Source organism: Macrobrachium nipponense, chromosome 13, assembly GCF_015104395.2.
Source record: "Macrobrachium nipponense isolate FS-2020 chromosome 13, ASM1510439v2, whole genome shotgun sequence".
Taxonomy (NCBI): Eukaryota; Metazoa; Arthropoda; class Malacostraca; order Decapoda; family Palaemonidae; genus Macrobrachium; species Macrobrachium nipponense.
The window spans coordinates 33,697,995-33,721,876 of record NC_087206.1 but is presented as its reverse complement, the minus strand read 5'-3'; the positions used below and the strand labels follow the sequence as shown (position 1 = coordinate 33,721,876).

Sequence of the window (23,882 nt, the reverse complement as noted above, 5' to 3'; positions counted from 1 at the left end):
TCAAGGGCTTCCCTTGGGTCCTTCTGGATCTTCATCCCCTATTTATTCTTCTACTTCTTTCCAAGGCTTTTCAGAGAGTGAAATTTCGGTTATGCCGAAATCCACTTCAGCTATCCAGCTATCCCTAAGGTGAAAGGGAAGCGGGAGTTGAAGACCCTCTAGAAGACGTCGTCTAAGAAGACCACGTCTTCCGCATCTCATAAGTCTCCGGCTCACCACCCTGGAGCAGAAAAGTTGAAGTCCTCTCTTACTTCGCATTCGAAAAGGTCCAGGGGCAAGTCCTCGAAGGATAAGGCCCGAGCTTCTACGGAGCCCGAGCCTTCAACTTCTACAGTTCCTCTAGAATCGGAGTGGTCTCTGGACAGGCGCTCATTCTAGTGGATATGCCAAAAGGTCCCAGGCCTCCAGGTGGATCTTTTCGCATCACAATCGAACCACAAGCTCCCGTGCTATGTGGCCCCCAACCTGGACCCTATGGCTTATGCCACAGACGCCATGTCCATAGATTGGAATCAGTGGAAGAAGATATACATCTTTCCTCCAGTGAATCTTCTATTGAAAGTACTGAACAAACTCAGGTCTTTCAAAGGGCAAGTTGCTCTAGTAGCCCCAGATTGGCCCAAGAGCAACTGGTTCCCTCTTCTTCTGGAATTGGGTCTCCAGCCTCAACGGATTCCCAATCCCAAGCTATCTCAACCAGTACAAATGAGGACTGTGTTCGCTTCCTCAGGAATTCTCAAAACCCTAACTTTATGGACTTCATGAAGTTCGCGGCTAAAAGAGATGCAAATATTGATCCTCAAAATATCCTTTTCTTAGAATCGGATAAAAGAGAATCAACTTTACGTCAGTATGACGCAGCTGTTAAAAAGCTAGCAAATTTCCTGAAGGAAACAGAATCTCGAACCATGACTACTAATCTGCCTATCTCCTTCTTCAGATCCTTTTTTGAAAAAGATTTAGCAGCTAGTACTATTACTACTAATAAGTCAGCTTTAAAGAAAATCTTCCAGTTTGGCTTTAAGATAGACTTAACAGACTCTTATTTTTCGTCTATTCCTAAAGCTTGTGCTAGGCTCAGACCATCAGAGAGACCTAGCTCAGTTTCATGGTTCTTAAATGATGTTCTCAAGCTGGCTTCAGATACTGACAACAATTCATGTAGCTATATACCACTCCTAAGGAAAACATTATTTCTGCTAAGCCTGGCTTCAGGAGCCAGGATATCTGAACTGTCAGCTCTCCCTAGAGACTCTGGCCATATCGAATTTCTTCCATCAGGAGAAGTTCTTCTATCCCCAGATCGTAGTTTTTGGGCCAAAAATGAGGATCCTTTAATGAGATGGGCTCCTTGGAAGATCCTCCCTCTTCCTCAAGACCCTTCTCTATGTCCAGTGACGACCTTAAGAGCCTATCTGTCCAGGACATCTTCTAGGTCCTCAGGTCCCTTATTCATAAGAGAGAAAGGTGGCACTATTTCCTTAAAAGGAATTAGGCAACAAATCCTATACTTTATCAAACAAGCCAACCCTGATTCATTCCCCAAAGCCCACGACATCAGGGCAGTAGCCACCTCAATTAATTATTTCCAACACATGAACTTTGATGATCTAAAGAAGTATACAGGCTGGAAGTCACCGACAGTATTCAGACGTCACTACCTGAAATCCTTAGAATCTCTTAAATTTCCAGCAGTGGCAGCGGGAAACACAGTTTCTTCTGACACTGCCTAAGTAGTTTTAGTCATAGATCCAGATCTCCTTTCTACCTGCCTCACCATGATTTTTCCCTTATTTTTATGCTAGGGTTACTCACAACTGTATATAATGTATCATTCTAGTTTTAAGTTATCGTAAGTTAGCATAAGTATACTGTTAATTCCTGTTACTTATTTTAAGGCTAACATAAGTTACTATAAGTTAGTTTAAGTATTTATACGATAACTTTGTAATATTTACTCTAGATTATACTCATCTTATGTTTTTTCGTGTTTTCTTATTACCTTATACTGTTACCTTTTCCCCAAGCTTGTGGCTAATTCTCTGGTACTATTTCACGAAGGGACACGGGCTGAGCCCAGAAAAGGGATTTTGACGAAGGAAAAATCTATTTCTGGGCAATGGCCCTTGTCGCCCAGTGAAATCCCCCCCTTTTTTCTCTCCCACTCTTGTGCCCAAGCTTGGTCCTCTAACTTCAAGGATGGCCGCTAGAGGCGCTGGTGTTGGCGTGGGTGAACAAGTAGTAGTAGTTGCTGGCGCGGGCTGTGTACCAGCTCTCTCTAGCAAGGGGATTTTGTGGAGGAGAGGTCTAAATGACAAGAGGCCCGTGGTAGTGGTTTCACTCGCCCCAGTACCATACCGACACCCTCTTTTTATTTAGGGTGAGCGAGTCAGAATGCTCTGACATCCCCTTTTTAGTTTTCTCTGGTAATGTTAGCATTATTTACCTTAGAAATATGAACTGAAAGGATATTTCACTGGGCGACACGGGCCCTTGCCCAGAAATAGATTTTTCCTTCGTCAAAATCCCTTAATTAATCACTTTTGTGCAGTTAAGATCCAAGTGTAAATACGCTAGTTACAGTCTCTCTCTCTCTCTCTCTCTCTCTCTCTCTCTCTCTCTCTCTCTCTCTCTCTCTCTCTCTCTCAGAGGCAGATAGGTTACCGAAGACGACTAGAGAGCCTGAACATGTATGGCTTAGAAACACGACAATTGCGAGGACAAGTAATAGAAGCATTCAAAATACTGAAAGGCATAACAAAAGTAGACTGTAACCTATTTACATTAAACAAAAACCAGACAAGAAATAATGGATGGAAACTAGAACTGAAGAGGTACAACACATCCCATTGTGGAACTTCTTCACATACAAGATATGTGAGATGTGGAATAAACTGCCACCAGAAGTTGTAAGCAGCAACAGTGTGGAAGAGTTTAAAAGAAAGCTAGACAAAATCATTAGGACACTGTGAATGCACAGTAAAACCTGCTCCTACAGATACGTGAGCACTCGATGTCTCCTCAGATGGACTAACAAGTCTGAGACATCCTAATCCTTGTAACTCATTCACTCTCTCTCTCTCTCAGACACACAATCAGATACACACTATCAATTCCTTTGATTATCCTTGTACCTAACATGTGAATAAAATTTATTTTATTATCAACCTTTACATGCTGCAACCAATTTTGTTTGCTCAAACGGTTCCTGTCTCTCCTCCCTCCATCCCCCAGCCGGCCAGCGCCATTTTTACCAAACAGTTCGTAAATCGTACACAGAAAAAATGAAATTTCGAAAATTTTTCTGGATATAATGTACAGTTTTTCTTTACTTTACACTCTTAATTTAACTTTTGAACACATCAATAATTGAAAAAATTTGAAAAGGGGGGACATTTTGGGTTGGCTGGAACAAATTATCCTGATTCCCCGGCTGGAACAAATTATCCTGATTCCCTTTATTTCTAATGGGGATATTTGTTTCATATTTCGAACATATTGAACTTTGAACAGCCTTCTAGAACGGATTAAGTTCGAAGTACGAGGTACTACTGTAATTCTAAAATTCTCGCATTGCAGTTTGACACATGTTTGTGAGTACTTGTACCAGGTGAGATTTAAACCTCCAAAGGAGATTCCATGCTGAAACATTTTGGGAGAGTAGTGTTATTGACATTTTTAGCAATGTAAAAGTGTTACAGATTAACAGCAGGAAAGAGTAGTGTTTTTAGGATGTGTTGTAATACCTTGAACTTGAGTGAGGTTAGATTTCAGAACCCCTTGAGCAATGTGAGGATTTGCATAAGTTTGGTATGGTCACTAAAAATTTTAATAAATGCTTATTTCATATTTATTTTTAGAGTTAAAACATTGGGACCCTAATCATTCTCCCAAAGTACTATTCATTTAACTTTTAAATGAAATGTATGTCAATGTAATATCATTTTAAGGTTAACTTAATACATTACCCTTCAAAAAGAAATAAATGATTGACATAAAAATAGAATGCAATATCATAAGGGGTAATGTATTTGCCACACTAGCACATTAACAGTAGGTATATATGTACAGGCGGCCCACGGTTAACGGCGCAATCACTCAACGGCGAATCGGTTTTACGGCGGTCGTCAAAAATATTCATGAAAAAAATAAGGCATTTTAAAGGTATCTTTACGGCACAAATTTCAGTTAACAGCGCCGCTAGCGCCGTTGTCTAACAAGTTCATACATATGTAGAAATGCCGTTCAGACCATAAAGGTTATGCAAATTATATTAACAAATTTTATGGAGAGTTATTACGTAGGTATTAGGGTAAAATATATGCCTCTGACGCTGTTCTATGCCGAAAATATCGAGTTACATAAGTGCAAATTTAGCTATGGATGTGTCGATTCATAATTGTTCATGCTTTTGTTTAAAATGTGTGTGAAAATGTATTACGTGAAAGGCATTTTTATTTCTGTACAGAAATATGATACAAAGGCAGCTTTTGAAACTGCCCTTCACGATACCAAATACGATGTTTTTTCATGTTCTTTCTTGTAAGCCGCCGCCTGCCGCTCTTCCGAAAATATCGATTTAAAAAAGTGCAAATTAGCGATCGATGTGTCGATTTTATAAATGTTTATGCTTTTATGTTTAAAATGTGTATGAAAATGTATTACAAATAGGGTATTTTTATTTCTGTGCAGAAATATGATAAAAAGGCAGCTTTTGAAACTCCCCTTCAAGTTATCGACTACGATATGTTTTTCAAGTTCGTTCTTGTATGCTGCGGCTGCATACAAGAACGAGCTTGAAAAAACATCGTAGTCGATAACTTGAAGGGGAGTTTCAAAAGCTGCCTTTTTATCATATTTCTGCACAGAAATAAAAATACCCTATTCGTAATACATTTTCATACACATTTTAAACATAAAAGCATAAACATTTATAAAATCGACACATCGATCGCTAATTTGCACTTTTTTTGCCGCCATCTGCCGCTCTTCCAAAAATATTGAGTTAAAAAAAAGTGCAAATTTAGCGATCGATGTGTCGATTTTTCAAATATTTATGCTTTAATGTTTAAAATGTGCATGAAAATATATTGCGTAAAGGTATTTTCATTTTTGTACAGAAATAAGATACAAATTAAGGCAGCCTTTGTAACTACGCTCCACGTTGTCAGGGGATGGTTTTTCATGTTCGTTCTTGTCCGCCAGTTCCGAAAAATGCATTGTGTTATTTTATTAATTATGCATCTTTTCCATAAATCCTTTAAAAAGTTATACATTATTTCACTGTATCCAAGAATATTGTATGTATTCTCATATTATTCTATTTTAAAATACTACGGCAAACTTAAGCCCGTATTCTGCGGAGCGGCCAATGTTGTGGTTTGAAATCAGCTGATGAATACGAGTCTGTTTCACCATAACGCAATTCTGAGCGAATGCTCTTGCTTCTAGTTAGCATAAACGAATATCTAGATACTTGACTTATATGAAACAAAGTTATTTCTCCTTATACAGCGTGTTTTTAGGTGGAAATATTTATTGAATATGTCTCGTTGTGAATGTGAACTACTATTTTTTTCGTTAACAGATTACTTTGGCGGCATGTTTATTGCGTAAAAAATTACGTGATTCTGTTCGCAATATGTAATCCTTTATATCATCGTAATACGAACTTTACGTTATTTATCTTATATCGGCGTGAAACCAACAGTAAAATGTGTTCTTTCAAGCACAGTAGTTTTGATTAAAATGATTTTATCCCAATTTTATCTATGGTTGTTTGATGGCAGACGTTTACTGCAGTGTTATCCTTGTTGCCGATGTACGATAATAGTCATTAGCAGCTTGAACAGTTTTCTCAGCTTCAGTCATAATTAGGTTTAAATTTAACGGTATATTTCCCGATTGATCTTTAATCTATATTGATCTCTGATCTATAGCGAATAAAGTTATTACATTAAGATATCTCAGTTCTATTCTATACATAACGCCATTTATAACAAATACGGTAATGTTGCACTGTAGTACGATGATCGAAATACAAGCCAAACAGATGTTATCCAGTTCGGTTGTACTTAGAAAAAAAAAAAAAGTCGTTTTCTCGTTCGGTTTGTTCATGGTTGTACACGTTCACGCAACGAGTATAACGTTAAAACCATACATTCATCATTCTCTTTTGCTGTTATTGAACTTATGTACAGGGGGTCCTCGAGTTACGACGTTGATCCGTTCTTACGATGCATCGTTACACGATTTTCAGCGTAGTCGGAACATTGAAAAATACCACATGATTTAATGTAAATACCTATCAATAACAACGAGAGAACAATTCCTTACCTTTATTAGTTTGATTGGCTTGCACACTGGTGAGGAAGCTGCGGTGCTGGAGAGACTGGGGAGGTTAGTGAAGAGAAAAAGAACCTCCAGAAGTTTGCTGGAGATGCTGAGGGCAGATGATCTTGAGGTGAGGCCAGAACATACTAGTACTGAGATGCTGAGGCAGGTGATTCTGAGGTGAGGCAGAACATACTACTGGAGATGTTGGGGCAGGTGAGTCTTTAGGTGAGGCAGAACCTACAGAAGGTGCTGGAGATACTGGGGCAGGTGAGTCTGGTTAGCAGAACATTCAGAAGGTGCTGGATTAGCAGAGGCAGCTGAGGTAGAGGGTACAGGATCTCCTGCAGGCCTCTCTACCTTCTTAAAATACTGCTCCAGGTTAGTCTGAACAGAGAGCGACCTCTTTTCATCCAGATCTCCTTGTAACACTGCATCAAATCCATGACGCCTCTGGAAACCCTAGTGAACCTGTCCAAGTTGGGATCCTGAGCCTCAAAAGTTGACAACGCTTGCTGCAACTGCAAACCTCTTATCAAGTCCTGCCTTGTGAAAGCCTTAGGCTCTGGGGTGGGTGCTTCTTCTTCTTCCTCTATTATCTGCTTCTCCAGTTGTATCAGGTCCTCAGCAGATAACTCCTCGCCATGAGACTCCAGCAGCTCTGTAACATCATCAACCTCCATCTCCAAATTGATTTCCTTACTCAGGGCAACAACGTTCTTGACAACTAGCTGAACTGTGTCCTCAAACCCATGGAAATCATTCACAAATTGAGGACAAATTTTCTTCCAGACACCATTCATGTTTGTTTGCTTAACCTCCTCCCAGGAATTAGCAATGTTCTTTACAGCATCAAGGATGTTGTAGGATTTCCAAAAGTCCTTCAGAGTCAAGTCCTTCTTGGTTTCAGTTGCCTGTAAAGCCATAGCAATTGTCCTTCGTAGGTAGTAGGCCTTGAACGAAGCAATCACTCCTTGGTCCATAGGCTGTAAAAGGGCCGTGGTATTAGGTGGAAGGTAAACCACCTTGACATTAGGGTTGAAGTCTCCCAGCTGGGCAGGGTGTCCCAGGGGCATTGTCCAGCACTAGCAACACCTTAAAGGGGATACCCTTGGAGGCGCAATACCGCTCCACACTTGGAACAAAATGGTTTACGAACCAGTCCTCAAACACTGCAAGTGTCACCCATGCCTTCTTGTTGGACTTCCAAATTACTGGTAGTTGACCCTTCCAAATGCCCTTGAGTGCCCTTGGATTTTCAGCCTGATACACCAACAAGGGCTTCAGTTTGAAGTCGCCAGCAGCATTACCCCCAAGAAGTAAAGTTAGCCTCTCCTTGCTGGCTTTATGACCGGGTGCTGACTTCTCCTCCTTGGCGATGTAAGTGCGGTTAGGCATACGTTTCCAAAACAAACCTGTCTCGTCTACGTTAAACACTTGTGAGCAGAATAACCCCCCTCCTTAATTATCTCAGACAACGCTTTAGGAAATTCACTCGCTGCTTTCTCATCCCCACTAGCAGCTTCACCTTGCAATTTAAGGTTATGGTAATTGGCCCGAGCCTTAAATCGCATAAACCAACCCCTACTAGCCACAAACTCTTCACTTTCACTTCCCTCCCCCTTTTCTTTTTCAACGCTTCAAACAATCTTTTCGCCTTCTCCTGAATCACCATAAGGCTGACTGGGATACGCCGTTGATTTTGGTCTTCCACCAAACCAAAGCACCAATAACCTTTCCATTTCAATTATTAGACCACTACGCTGCTTAGTTATCACTGTCGCTTTCATAGGAGCAGATCCTTTCACATGTTCAACGATGCGCTCTTTATCTTTGATAATGGTAGCAACGGTCGAACGGCTAAGGCCAAGCGAGCGGCCAATGTTTGTTGGTGTTTCTCCCTTCTCAGATCGCTTTATAATGTCCACTTTAATTTCCATGGTGATGGCCTTTCTTTTCTTCGATGCACTACCATCAGAAGAGTCCGCCTTGCGCTTGGGAGCCATAACAAAGAGCAAAAAGTTACAAAAACGATACAACACGAGGGAGAGAGAGGCAGTGTAAACAACCAAAATGGCGTATGGGCAAGGAATGAGCGTAACGAAGCGATGCCGTCCTCTCCCCACAAAGCGTATTCTTCCGCCGTGCGCCTGGAACTAGTTCGCGTTTGTTTACGTTGCTTACGACGCTAAACCGCGTAAGACGGAACGACGCAAAATATTATTTTTTATATTTTTATGGGGGCACGTTCGTAACCACGAAACATTGTAAGTCGAGACCAGCGTAACCCGAGGACTTACTGTAAGTAGAAGATGGATAAAGTTAGGCCATTGTAATTTGATCTCTCATAAAATCGAACTATCGTAAGACTAATGATCGTAACCTGAACACTACAGCTACCTGTACACTGTATAAACTTTATTATATCTTTACATACTCTAGACACCATGTTACATACTCTAGACACCCACATGTACTGTACAGTAAATTCTATAGTACTATACTGCATAAATATACTTTTACTTATTGCGCCGTTGTGGGATTACGGCGCCTTTGACTGGTCTAGAGTTTCGAAAGAAGGTGTGCGGCGGCCGTAGGCTTTAAAATCACTCAGCGTCGAAAATCGCTTGGCGTCGGTGGCCAGGAACGGAACCCCTGCCGCTAACCGAGGGCCGCCTGTATACGTTTTCTGTGCGTCACTAGGTAAACGTCATAAGTTACAGTCATATGAAGGTACACAATTCAATAAAATAAAGAAAACATCTATATAATGAATTTAGATGGTAAAGGTAAAATTCAATCAGTACAAAATTATGTGCTGTACAGGTAGACCTATAAAGAAATAGTAAGTTGTAAAAATGTGTGAGTGCTAACTATGAGAGAGAGAGAGAGAGAGAGATATGCAAAAGGACACTAACTGTACGTGCTGTAATTACAAGCAGTCTCCGATTATTGAGGGGGGTGGGGGTTGTTCTGTTCCTGACAGCGTGATAACCAAAAATCGGTGATATAGAAAATTTATAACAGAAAGCTGAAGTTTCAATAACAAAATGAGTTATAATTAGCTCCCAAATTAATAAAATATAACCAGGTGAAGTCTTTGTAAATGCCTGTATACAAGTACAGTCAAACCTTGGTTTTTGTATGCCTCTTCTATGGTACGTTTCGGTTTTCTTTGATTTTTTTTTTACTAAATATTGTCTTGGTTATTGTACGTATCCTCGGTTTTCATACACTCAGAAACTCCATCTTATGCTCAGTGTTTGACCGGGCCCCGTATCAAACACCCAAACAAAGCATTCCATTTTCTCTCGTGACCCATTCTGGCTTTGTTTCTCGCTGAACCACCATCTCCACGCGTGTAGTCCACATCACTGCACGTTTTTTGTGTTTTGTGCTAATTTTGCTGTAAAAACTTATTGCAAATTAGCCATCAAGGGGCCAAAGAAAGCTGCAAGTGCCACCCCATTTGTAAAAAAAAGAGGAGGAATGTGATTAAATTTAAGAGAAAACTTATAGTGGAGTACTATGAAAGTGATGCATGTGTAGCTGATCTTGCTAGGATGTATTGCAAGTCAGTGTCGATGATCAGCTCTATACTAGCAAAGAAACATGAAATCAACGTGGCTGATGTTGTGAAAGGGGTCACTTCATTAGCAAAGCAAGAGATCGCAACTAGTGGAAGATATGGAAAAGCTTCTGTTAGTGTGGATCAATGAAAAGCAATTAGTGGGGGATAGCATGTCTGAAGTGATCATTTGTTAGAAGGCTACGATGCTACATGCTGATTTAGGTAAGAAAATGCCAACAAATAGTGATGCTCTTGGTGATTTCAAGGCCAGCAGAGGCTGGTTTGAAAAATTCAGAAAGTGTATGGGCATCCATAGTGTCGTATGGCATGGGGAGGCTGTGAGCTCGGATAAACATGCTGGCGAAGAATTCATTGGTGAATTTAGTTTATTTGTGAATTCAAAGGGTATCTTGAGGCTGAAGGATTCCTCCCACAACAGGTCTTCAGTTGTGATGAGACAGGCCTGTTTTGGAAAAAAATGCCAAAATGGACCTACATCACTCAGGAGGAAAGTTCATTGCCAGGGCACAAGCCTATGATGGATACGCTAACACTTGGTCTGTGGGAATACTAGTGGGGATTTCAAAGTGAAGCCCCTACTGGTGTATCACTGAAACTCCCTGAGTGTTTAAGAAAAACAATGTGATATAAATTAAATTCCTTGTGATGGGGAAGGCCAATAAAAAGGCATGGGTCAAGAGGCAACTTTTTGTTGAGTGGATAAATGAAGTGTTTTTCCAAGTGTGTAAAGATACCTCAAAAATCAGTTGCCCTTCAAGTGCCTCCTGGTAATGGACAATGCTCATGCACATCCTCTTAGCTTGGAAGACCAGTTGTTGGATGAATTTAAATTCATTCTTGCCCCCTAATACCACTTCTCTCATCCAGCCCATGGACCAGCAAATCATCTCTAACTTCAAGAAACTTTACACAAAGGCATTGTTCCAAAGGTGCTTTTAAGTGACCTCAGACACTGAATTGACCCTAAGAGAGTTCTGGAAGGATCATTTCAATATCTTTAATTGCATAAGCCTTATAGATAAGGCTTGGCAGGAAGTGACTTCCAGGACAATGAACTCTGCTTGAAGAAAATTGTGGCCAGAGTGCTATCTTGAAAAGGATTTTGAAGAGTTTGAGGTGACCCCGACGATGCTATGCCTGTTATGGAGTCTATAGTGTCTCTGGGGAAGTCCAGGGGCTTGGATATGAGTAGTGAGGTTGTGGAAGAGCTAACCACTGAGGAGCTGCAAGACCTTCAGCAGGAACAGCAACAGACAGCAGATGAGGAATCCGAGGAGGAGGAAGAAAGTGGAGATACTGTGCCTGCTTCATTGATGTAAGAGACTTTTTCAAAGTGGAGTGATAAGAAAAATTTTGTTGACAGATTATCGTAACAAAGATGTTGCAATCTGTGTTTCTAACATATTTAATGACAACACTTTTTACCATTTCAGGCAAATATTTAAGAGACGTCACAAACAAATGTCTCTGGACAGTTTTGTTATTTGGTGGGGATCCAGTGACTCTCAAGCTGGTCCTAGTGCCAGTAAAAAACAAATTGGGGAAGTAAACTTAGGCAATGCCACAAAAAAACTTGGAGAAGTAACCCCCAGATAGGTTCATGATACCTGAAGTCCTTCTGGAGGAGGATTTCCCTTCCAAACAGTAACCTCTCCTCCTCCCTCTTCTCTCCCCATCTTCTATCAAGGTAAGAGTGATGCTAAATGTTCATTATTCATTTATATTTGTTTCTCATTGTTTTCTGTGAGTAAAACTGTGTTTATTCCCAGTAAAATTTATTTTTTGATAATATTTTTGGCAGTCTGGAACGCACTAATATTACAGTAGTGCCTCAGGATACGAAATTAATCCGTTCCGAAGCAGCCTTCGTAACCTGATTTTTTCGTATCTTGAACCACGTTTTACATGTAAATTGCCTAATTCGTTCCAAGCCCTACAAAAACACCACAGTAAATTTTATAATAAACCTAAATTAACCAATAAACAATGAAATACAACAATTTGGACCATTCAATACCTAACATAACCTTTATTGTAGTATGTACTTGTAAATAAAGTGTATTAGTGTACATGGTACAAGAAATACTTTACGTACATGTATGTACATATGTAGTAAAATGTGGAACCTTACCTTTCGAGTGAGGTGTTCTCCGAAAGTGGCGACAGAGGAGGAGGACAAATGGCAGAAAACATGAACACTTAACTTTACAAAACACATTAAAAAATGGCAGAAAACATTAACACTTCTTGATTATCTCCATCTTCGTTCTCCATAGAAAGCATCCTCTTCTTTCCATGAACTTCAGCAACATTCTTGGGACCCATGGCCATTAACGTAAATAATTAAGTTCACACACAACACGATAAAGTAACTTACAGTATAACGAAAGCAAAATCACTAACACGAATTTACATTAACAAACGAAATATATGTGAACGAATGAATTCCAGTGTTTACGATAACGCTGCTGCAAAAAATGTCTTTACATAGAGGTGTGATGCTGACCAATAGGAGAGCAGGATCTTACGGCGGTGACTAGCATCAGAAACCAATGGGAGACCGGGAGGATGGTGGTGAGTCTACTCAATTGGCAGCGCGCTAGTTTTAAAATTGTTCTCAGTGGTCCGGGTGAATCTCGGACCTTACCCTTTCACAACCTGAATTATGTTCGTATACAGAAGCAAAATAATCTTCGTAAGTAGGGACTTTGGTATGTCGAGGTTCCACTGTATTTGTATTATTCCTTATGGGATTTATTACTTTTGTTTTCATGTGTTTTGGATATCGATGGAGGTTCTGGAATGAATTATGAACGAAAACCGAGGTATCACTTTACTAATTATTAAGAAATTTTTTTTTGTTCAAATATTAATTTCAATTAACCTTTAATGGACGGATTGATCCTCGGAAGTAGTAATAACAGGTTTGGGGTGGTGGACAAATTGATCCTGTAGTTAAACAATATTATGCGCCATCGATTTGGAAAGAATTGGGGGGGAAAGAGGTGCCAATACTTTTATAGGCCATAAATTCACGTATGGCAACTTTTATATGTACTTACTAAGATCACAAGTGCGGGCGTTTCAGGACTTCAGTAGTGTTTGTGACTTGAAGGGGGAATGTTCTGCGTCTCTCTCACATGACGTCTTTTTGTAAATTTGCTCGTAAATATACTAGGGAGTTGCTGTTGTTTTTTGTTCTTGTCTTTTACGATAGTGTGTCAGTTGTAAATGTAATTTTACAAAGAAAATAGCAAAGAAATATTAGAAAAAACATGTAAAAGTACAAATAAAGTTACTGAATCTTTGTTCTCGGTAAATTTACATATATTTTTTCAACAAATATGCTAAGAATTTGTTACTGCTTTTGTTTCTTATGTGGTTTGATATTTTGTGGAAGGTATGGAAAACTTTTAGAATTTTTTTTATTTCACCATGTACATTTGCATGTCTCCCTCTTTCCATTGTTGTGTTTTTTCGTAAATTGGCCAACCTCAAAGTTTACCCAGCCTGAGGAGCTGCATATCGATATATTTACCCGTCCAGTAAGGGTTAAGAATGTGATCTTGTTATCAAGATATAACAAGATTTTTGATAGCTAGATCAGATAAGCTGGAAGGGAATAGATGAAAATGAAAGGCAGACATCAGTGAAGCTGGAGTTGAGATGCTTTGAACATTTAAAATTCTAATCTTTTACAAAACCATTTATATTTATATAATTTTTATGAAATAAGTGTAAATAAATAAGTTTATGCTTGTCTATAGTCTCAAAAGTTATTTTTATTGCAGGATGTAAAGTTATAGGTTTTACTGGTTCTGATGAAAAAGTTTCATACTTGAGGGAAATTGGTGCTGACCATGCCTTCAACTACAAAACTACACATATAGGTGAGGCCCTAGAGAAGGCTGCACCTGAGAAGATAAACTGTTATTTTGATAATGTAAGTCGTAATTTTTTTAAATTTATGCATGTGTATATTGTAAATTTAGTGACTGCAATTGCTTTAAGTTGTTTTAGTTTGGTGTACAACATGAAAATATAAGATTTAACATTTGTGTTGTCCCTGACTATATGTTTAATTCATGCATTAAAAAGAATAAGGCCAAGAAAAGCTTTCTCTGATGTTTTATGTTTAATTTATTTATATTTTGTTTCATTACCAACCCATTACTTAGAACCCCAGGAGTTTTGGGCTTTCATTTTTTTCATTCATTCGATTGTGTATGTGCTGATGTGCCTCAGTATTTCAAGGCTAGACAGGAAGACCCCATGACACTGCAGCAATGGAGAGTCTCACCTTCACCCCGACAAATCCTTGCTAGTGATGAAGGTAGCTGAATTTGATTGTGCTGAGTCAAATCAGTGTTTGGAGAAATTTTGAATACCTGAGGAGACATGGGAATTTTGGGATTTTTAAGCTGTCAGGAGCTTTACTGACAGCTTTTCTCTGTGGAATGTAACAGTAGTATAGGAGATGCATGCGTAGCAGGGATTGTAAACATTCATCAGATAATCCAAGTCTTGGACAGTGCAATTTTTTAATGATGCTGACTTTGTCATCTTTTTTATTGGCAAAAATATACTTGAATTTAATCGTTTACAGATTAAAAAAAAGTTTCAGGATATGTACCCTCTAATACCAGGTGTGATTCCAACTGTGGAGATGTCAAATATACTATGGTGTCAAGAGTCTGATTCTTGGACACTCCTGGGATTCTTGTAGTAGACTAATTCAGCAAAGATCTGCTTACACTGTTAAGACACTAACAGGTCATGATTATAGGAAACTTGCTCTCAATTCCATTGATGGTACTAGTGATTATTATCTTGTCAGCACCATCAACCATGACCAACTGGAGTGATCAATAATGACTTTGGACAGCCGCAGATTAGGACCTCTTAAAATTTTTACCTTTTGCTGTACTGTGGTTAATCCAGTTTTCGTGGTCAAAACTTTTATTAATGGACTTCCGTTTATACTCTTGTAACACACAATCTCGCATATGCGACCTCCAAATTTTCAACCCTAGAGAGTTAAATTTACGAGACCAAATAGCAATAGGCTAACCTCTTTTCCTCCTCTTTATCTGTTCCATTTTTTAGTTAGGCTATCCCCTTTTCCTCCATCTCTTTATCCATCCCATCTTCTAGTTATTTTTAAGAAAGTAAAAGAGAATGCCAAAAGTATGATTAGTAATGTTATACTACTTGTGTAAATGCATACAGCCAGAAACAACTGATTTGCTCTGAACAACTGAATCCGATAACAGCGTTTTTGCTTACATTTCTGTCATTTTATGAAAGTAAAATATTACTGTAGTTATGTTTGTTACCAATGACATTAAGGAGAATAGGACTGATATATTTTTACATTACTATAACATTACTTGCTATGGAGAAAAGATTGGCAAGGGCATAAACTACTAAATTTAAGCTGTAAGTTTTAGCTGAAGCTGAGGAAAGAATTTTGATCTGCTAACGACTATTATCGTGCATCAGCAATGTGGATGAAACTCGCAAACTTTGGTATTACCATCAAACTTGACTGTAAACAAAATTTAAAAGAAACATGTTTTAAAACTGTTGGGCATGAAAGAACACATTTTACTGTTTTCGTTCCAATAAAAGATAGATACAGTGGGGCATTGCTTAATCGCGGATCAGCAATCATGGAATCAGTCATTCACAGGTTTTTTCTTGGACTGCTTCTCATGCTATATCGCTGGTACGAATCGCAGCATCGCGGGACAGACGTGTTGCGTATGTGATGTTTATCGGTTGGCTAAGCCTCGGCCGCGGTCCGATAATCGCCAACATGCATGAAACAACTCACATTATAATATTAACTGACAATTAAGTGATAAAACTATTCTCACCTTATTATTGGCATATCTAAATAATAAATATCCTATTCAAGGTATATGTATGACGTTCATTGGTAGGCTAAACCTAGTTGCAGTGTTATAACCAACATACATGAACAGATTCACATTATGATATTAACTGACAATAAAGGTAATAAAACCATTCTCACCTTTTATATTATAGGCATATCTCTGAATTAAGTTCCATTCGGCAAGTAAAAACAGTGATGATATTGGTAAAACGACATCAGTTGATTATTTTAAGAATGTAAACAAAACCAGAATTCAAATGGTAGATTGCTATGTTCATATCATAATACTATGATATGGTAATAATACATGCAATATGATTAGACACAGGAAAACAACAGTTTTAGTAAAATGATCATTACTCAATATACAACTATTATTCAACTTTTGCTAATGGATATCTGTCAATGTTACAACCAAATCAGGCAACAGTCTCTCTCTCTCTCTCTCTCTCTCTCTCTCTCTCTCTCTCTCTCTCTCTCTCTCTCTCTCTCTCTCTCTCTCTCTCTCTCTCTCTCTCTCTATAGAGAAGCAGCTGATTGCTGACGTCATCTGCCATAACTATCAAGCGTTTATCGAGTTGTGTTTAAGGGGATTGGCCGGTTTCCGACTTTTTTAATGACAGGTTGTTGATGTATAGGGGGTTTGTTAAAGGATATTGTGTGGAACTTCTGGGGAAAGCCGTTACATAGAGTTTTATATATGAAAATGTGCGCATTTTCATGTAGAATACAACCAAAAACAACACCTGGTTGTAGCTTTTTTCAGTTTTGAAATATTTTCATATAAATAACGATAAGTGCCAAAATTTCAACCTTCGGTCAACTTTGACTCTATCGAAATAGTCAAAAAAGTCAATTGTAAGCTAAAACTATTACATTCTAGTAATATTCAATCATTTACCTTTATTTTGGAACAAAGATCTAAGTGTAAATACTCTAAGTTATAAGTCCCTCTCCTTCTCCTCTCTCCTCTCTCTCTCTTCTCTCTCTCGCTCTCTCTCTCTCTCTCTTCGCTCTCTTAGAAATAATTCATAATTTCACTCTTGATGGTCAGATATATGATGTTTCCATTCACTGGTCTCTCTCTCTCTCTCTGTAGGTATATATTTTTAATGGTAAAATGTTTAAGATGACTTTGAAATTATATTAATATTATAACCTCAAAGATTAATACAGTAATAAGTTAGTAATTTTTGGTATATATGAAGTAGGATGTTATTAAAGGTATACATTTGGTATATTAACTTTCAAGATAGGTAGTTATAAGCATTTTTAGTGGTGGTTCTAACTATTCGCGAGTTTTAACTATTCACGGGGGTGTCTAGTACACATCCCCCACGAATATGGGGGAATACTGTAATGCTATGTTTGTATTTTATAATACAAACAATTATGACAAATTTGTAACTAATTTGTATTTTTCATAACTAACAAACCTGAGGTCTTAACATTAGGATTTACTAGCGCCAAGCTGGAAACCGGTAGAATTAAGGGGGCCGGCCGGCTAATGCTCTTTTTTAAGGACAGGACTTTGATATTCATACCACTTAATAAGGTGACTTGGGACATCTACAAATCGCATATGATTTTCGCCTCTGACCTTCGGTTTTGTGACGCCAGGGCGATTTATCCCGAAAATAACCATTTTTCAAATTCTATCTCCTGCCTTGATATTTAATATTAAGACCTGGGATTACTACCATATATAGACCTGATGTAGACCTCCAATCGAATGGAGAGTTTTTTTCTAAAAGTCATTTTTTTGCTAGATATGAATTTTCAATATGGTAAAAAAATAAACCCTGTAAATCAGGAGAAAAAAATTTATAAAAAAAATACGAAACAAAAATTGGAAAAAAGGGCTCTATTTGATTGTTCTATAATGTCTTTCTGAGTTATATACCAAATTCCAATGTTATAGCTTTAAAACTAAGTGAGAAGATAGATTTTGAAGGTCAATAAGTATAGTTTTGAGATATGGGCGTTCAAAGTTTTCCTTCGTATTTCTGTAAAGACAATGTTAATAAATAAAGGGATTTTGACGAAGGAAAAATCTATTTCTGGGCAACGACCCCTGTCGCCCTGTGAAATGGTTCCTTTGATACTATTTCTGAAGAATAAATGTTGCTATTCATCCTAGAGAAAAAAGAAACAATATAATGCCAAGATAATGTCTCGCTCACTTCTTTATAGAAGTGTCGGTATAGTAAGGAGCGAGTGGAATCACTACCAAGAGGTCCCTTGCCATTTAGCTTCTTCCTTCGACAAAACCCCGAACTACGGAGGAGCCGTGTGTACAGCTCCCAGTCTATACTACGTGAGCGCCTCCGACGCCTGAGACGTCATTCCTGAAGATAGCCTCCAAGCTTGGGGTAAGCTGGGTGAGGATAATCTAACTACAGGGTGGGGTTTCACAGGGCGACACAGGTCGTTGCCCAGAAATAGATTTTTCCTTCGTCAAAATCCCTTTTCTGGGCTTGACCTGTTTCGGCCTGTGAAATAGTACCAGAGAATGCCAAACACCAAGCTTGAGGAACAGTACAGATAAATTAAGAAGGTAAAGTTAAACACTTGTAAGGTTAATAGTATAATAATCAACTAAAATTACAGTCTTACCCTAAGGGAAGTATAAGCCCTAAAACACGGGTTATCACTTAAAATTAGTTAGCCTAACAACAAACAATAACAATACAGGTTAGGCAAAGACAAAGATATAAGTTGATATATACAAAAGAATGGAACTGAATGCAATTAGAATGATGAACAAAAGCAAACTCAAGGTAACCCAATACATGGAGGCGACTAAACTAAGTAAGGGTGCAATGGGGCAGGTAGAAGGGAAGGCTACAAGAAGTTATAGTAAAAAATTAAGAATCAGGAGAAACTGTGTTTCCAGCTGCCACTGCTGGAAATTTGAGGGCTTCAAGGGTTTTAGGTAGTGCCGTTTGAAAACTGTCGGAGATTTCCAGCCTGTATACTTCTTAAGATCGTCAAAATTCATGTGTTGGAAAATAATTAATAGATGTGGCCACCGCCCTAACATCGTGGGCCCGAGGAAAGGACTCTGGATTGGCCTGTTTAATGAAGTATAAAATTTGTATAATGTACCACCTTCCTTCCTAATGAACAATGGGCCTGAAGATTTCAGAGTTGTTCTGCTTAGGTAGGCTCTTAATGAGTTGACAGGACAAAGGGAAATGTCTTGAGGTAGTGGTAGGATTTTCCACGAGGACCATCTGTCCTGTGGGTCTTCATTTTTGGCTAGAAAATGGCGATCTGGGGATAAGAGGACTTCCCCTGAAGGAGGAACTCAATGTGGCCTGGTTCCCTTGATAAAGCTGACAGTTCTGATATTCTAGCTCCGGAGGCTAAACTTAATAAGAATAGGGTTTTCCTCAGGAGGGATATATAATTGCAAGAGTCATTGTTAATGTCCGAGGCCAGTTTGAGGACATCATTTAAGAACCAAGAGACTGATTTAGGTCTCGTTGATGGTCTTAATCTAGCACAAGCTTTTGGTATGGACGTAAAGTACGAATCCGTAAGGTCTATGCTAAAACCAAATTGGAAGATCTTTTTAAGAGCTGATTTGGTCGTAGTGATAGTGCTTGCTGCTAAGCCTTTCTCAAACAATGATCTGAAGAAAGTTATGGCTAGGTTCGTTGTCATGACTTGAGAATTTGACAACTTAAGGAACTCTGCTAGTTTCTTGACAGATGAATCATATTGTCGGAGAGTAGATTCTCTTTTATCTGATTCCAAGAATGAGATATTCTGGGGATCAATTTCTGCATTCCTCATGGCTGCGAATTTCAGAAAATCCATAAAGTTAGGGTTTTTCTGAATTCTTGAGGAAGCGGACACAGTCTGAGTTTGCACTAACTGGGTTAGTTTTGGGGTTGGGAATCCGTAGTGGTCGGAGTCTCAACTCTAGGAGTAGAGGGAACCAATTGCTCTTGGGCCAGTTGGGAGCTACTAGAGCTACTTGGCCTTTGAATGTCCTGAGTTTGTCTAAAACTTTCATGAGAAGGTTCACCGGAGGGAAGAGGTAAATATTCTTCCATTCGTTCCAATCGAGGATCATTGCATCCGTAGCGTATGCTAGAGGATCGAGGTTGGGTGCCACGTAACAAGGGAGTTTGTGGTTTGACTCCGTGGCGAAGAGGTCTACTTGGAGTCCGGGGACTTGTAGACTGATCCAATTGAATGAACTCCTGTCCAGTGTCCACTCCGATTCCAACGGAGCGGAGCGCGAGTAGAGCGTCTGCTACTACGTTTTCTTGACTCCTGCCAGGTGAGTGGCTGACAGGTGCCATTTGTTTTTGCTTGCCAGAGAAAAGATGGCTATCATGACATGGTTCAAGTGGCTTGACTTGGATCCGCCCCTGTTGATGCAGTGTACTACTACTACACTGTCCAGAACTAATTTGAAATGAGAGTTCTTGGGCGGACGGAGTCGTTTCAGTGTGAGGAATACTGCCATGGCCTCCAGTACATTGATAAGTAGCTGGCGGAATGTTAACGACCAAGTTCCTTGAACTTTTTCGTACTGGGAGTATCCTCCCCACCCTGTTAGTGAGGCGTCTGTGTTGGATCACTAATGATGGAGGGGGAAACTGTAGAGGAATTGCTTTTGAAAGGTTCTTTGTCTCCGTCCAGGGGCGGAGACGTTTCCGTAAGATCGCTAGGATAGAGGCTAGTTTGTCCCGTGATCTGCAATTCGCTCTTGAGCGCCATACTCTGTTTATATCTTTGAGTTTGGCTCTGAGCAGAACGTCTGTGACTGATGCAAACTGGAGTGAGACCCAGGATCCTCTCCTGGCACCTCCTGGATGTTTGTTGTCGTTTGAGAAATTGTTTTGTAGCTCTTGCAATTTCTTTCCTTTTCAACGACGGAATTGATAGTGTGCGCGATTGTAAGTCCCACTGAAGGCCTAACCACTGGAATCGAGATTCCGGTGTTAGTCTGGACTTGGTTTTGTTTATTTGAAAACCTAAATGTTCCAGGAATTTTGATCACTCTGACCGTTGCTTCTTTGCATTCTTTGGGGTTCTTTGCCCAAATAAGCCAATCGTCCAGATAAGCCACTAACATTATTCCCTGTTTCCTTAGCTCTTGCACTACTGCTTCCGCCAATTTGGTGAAGATCCTGGGGGCTATGTTGAGCCCGAATGGCATTACCTTGAAGGAGTAGGATCTGTTGCCTAGTTTGAAGCCTAGGAATGGACGGAAGTGTCTGGCTATGGGAACATGATAGTAGGCATCTGTAAGATCTATAGAGGTTGTGACGGTCCCACGGGGAAGTAAGTAAGGTCCGTACCTGCGAAACGGTCAGCATCCTGAACTTGTCGCAATGAATGAATAAGTTCAGATGGGACAAGTCTAAGATGATTCTTCGGTTTACCGAGTCTTTCTTTGGCACGCTGAACAAGCGTCCTTGAAATTTTAAATTGTTGACTCTTGAGACTACTCCTTTGAGAAGGAGGTCTTCGGTATACTCTACCAATTCCGTTGTTGGTGCTTGATAGAATCTGTTGGTCGGAGGAGGGCCCTCTAGCCAACTCCAACCTAGTCCCTTTGTTACTATACTTTGAGCCCAAGGGCTGAACCCCCACCGCTGGCGGAAGAGGTACAGCCTCCCTCCTACCTTGGGATTCTCACTGCTGGTTTGCCGAGGGGCGGCACCTCTTGCTCCTTGGAAACCTCTTCCTTTGTTAGCGCCCTGCCGGATTCCTCTGAATCGAGAGGCACCTCTTGCTCTGCTGCCTCTCGCAAACCTATTGAAAGCCTGAAAGTTCTGGCTTTCATAGTTGGAATTGTAGGCTGGCGAAGACAGCAAAGGAAGTAGTAGGGGTTGAGATTGCTGGGACTGAGGGGTCAGAACAAGGTATTGTTGTTGACCCTTCGACGATGGTTGCCCTTGTGATGCTGGGACTGCCTGAACCAACGTTTGTTGAGAAGGCTGGAAGGGAGAGAACTTCCTTGGTTTCTTCTTGTTCCTTGGGTTAGGACCAGAAGATTCCTGCCTCCGCTTTGCTACCAGTCCCCACCTGACTTTGAGGCACTGGTTAACCTTAGAAGCCTCATGAAGGACTTCTGCTACTACTGGTGCTGGAAAGAGGTCTCGGTTCATGGCGGATCGTAGCTTCCGCCAGAACGTGCTTCCTACAATTTCTCCTGGCTATGAGGAAGTCGTAAAGGTCACACTGCATGGTGTGCAGCAGACCTTTAGCCAAAACTTTAAATAACGGCTCTTGTTGGTATACAAGAGCCGTCATCTCCGCCATAGTCATGGAGGAAAGGGATCTTGCGAGCCTAGTCCGGGCGTAGTACTCCATCTGGATGAGAGAGTCCGACAACCTGGGGAGTCTCTCACTAAAGAGAGAGGTGGCACAGTCCGCCTTTAGTTTTCCTACTGAGAAAGTAGGAACTGCCCCCTCTGAAGTACGTCTCGGAGCCTGGGACTAAGAGAGAGGTGGGTTCCGTCTCTCGTAGTTGAGGCAGGGGCTCGTCTTTCAGGGTGGCCTGAAAGGTTGCTTCCACTACCTTAAGGGTCAGTGGTAGCGGAGTCCCTTCCACCGGAGTAAAAATGGTGAAAGGACTCCTAAAGGCTGTGATGCGGGTGTTTTCACACCCCCATTCTTCCAGACTTCTCATTAGAGTCTGCTGTGCCTGTTTCCCTCGGAAGGATCACTGTTTCCTTGGGAACCTTGTCCTCTCTCATCATCGCTGCTTCCGTTAGTCGGACGTAGCCAATGAAGGTGGTTGAAGGTCTCTGGGGTGGAACTCGAAGTCCTCACGCCTTCGAGTTCCTATGCCTTCGATTGTCAACATTCCGTTGACAAACGGGGCATACGAAGCGATCCTCCAAGTGTTGGCTGCCTTGAATTCCGGCAGTTGGCTGGAATCTGGCATTGGAAGAGGAGAAGGTGGCACAGATAGAGGGGAACCTGCCGCAATCGAGGTTTGGATCCCGGCGATGGCATTCTCCTGAGGCGGCCAGCTGTTCCGCCAGCGATTGGATCGACTGGCCGGAAGACGTAACGGAACTGGAGAGCTGGGAGAGCACCGAGCCGACCTTGTTGTCAACCAAGGCCCCTACAATCACTCCCACCTGCTCCAGAATGTTAGCCGAAAAGGATTCGGGATCAAAAAGAGGGACTTGAGCCCGATCCTTACGTGACCTATGTTTGGGGGACCTCGACGCAGAGGAAGAGGCCTCCCTTGACCTAACTGATCCGGGGTGGTGAGCCGGAGTTATAGTGTCTGTCAGGATGACCGATTTCTTGGGGAGAGACTTTTTAAGTTTCTCCTCGGTCATCTTAGCCTTGGGGATCACTGAAGTAGCCTTAGGACGGACAGACCGCTGCTCTTCAGTGAAGCCCCGGAAAGAAGTGGAAGTAGAAGGATCAGTAGAAGGTGATGGAGAAAGGGAATTCAGGAAAGGGCCCTGAGAACCCACAGAAGCTGCCCCTACTACACCCTCTCCTGTACCCATGGAGTCAATAGCCATGGGTTCAACGTCGAGGTTCATTGCCGCAACGTCTTCTGCAACGTCCTCTGGGAAATCCCCCTCCTGTAGGGAGATCATGACTTGAAGGTCGGCCAGCAAAGGGGCGGCCGCTATCGGGTCCACACTGATCCTTTCTTGGCTCCTGGGAATATTAGGTCCGCCATATCCTGGGTAAGAATGTAGGGGCGGCCCTTCGAATTCCGGCCAAAACCCCCTACCCAAGCTTTGAGAGTCGACAAAGCTTTCTTCTTTTCTTCATCAGAACCCTGTAAAAAAAGGGTCTAGAGTTAGGGAGAGGATAGGGGAGGAATGTCTGTTGTGTTGAGATTATATGAATATGTGTCTCATATGTGAAAGGTATAATATAACAACAAGTATTCCAGGTGACGAATGAATGAAGAAAGTGCTAAGAAACTTACTACTAGTGAGGCATCTCCTACTAGCAAGTAGCAGGTTTGGCAAGCTTCATGATGCCAAACGATAAAATCCTCCACTTTCACTGCACATCCTGCATGAGAACGGCATACTATATGGCCGCACGGGT

At 40.7% G+C, this 23,882-nt stretch overlaps 1 protein-coding gene across 6 annotated transcripts in view; it reads left to right on the top strand.

Moving 5' to 3' along the window:
• Positions 1-23,882, top strand: part of LOC135225729 (prostaglandin reductase 1-like) — a 394,759-nt gene that overhangs the window by 195,834 nt on the left and 175,043 nt on the right. For all 6 annotated transcript variants that reach the window (XR_010317076.1, XR_010317074.1, XR_010317073.1 and 3 more), the window contains one exon: positions 13,717-13,868. Coding sequence is in view for 2 of the 6 variants with exons in the window: in XM_064265110.1 (XP_064121180.1) it covers positions 13,717-13,868 (152 nt within the window). In the remaining 4 variants the exon portion in view is untranslated. The remainder of the gene's footprint in view (positions 1-13,716; positions 13,869-23,882) is intronic.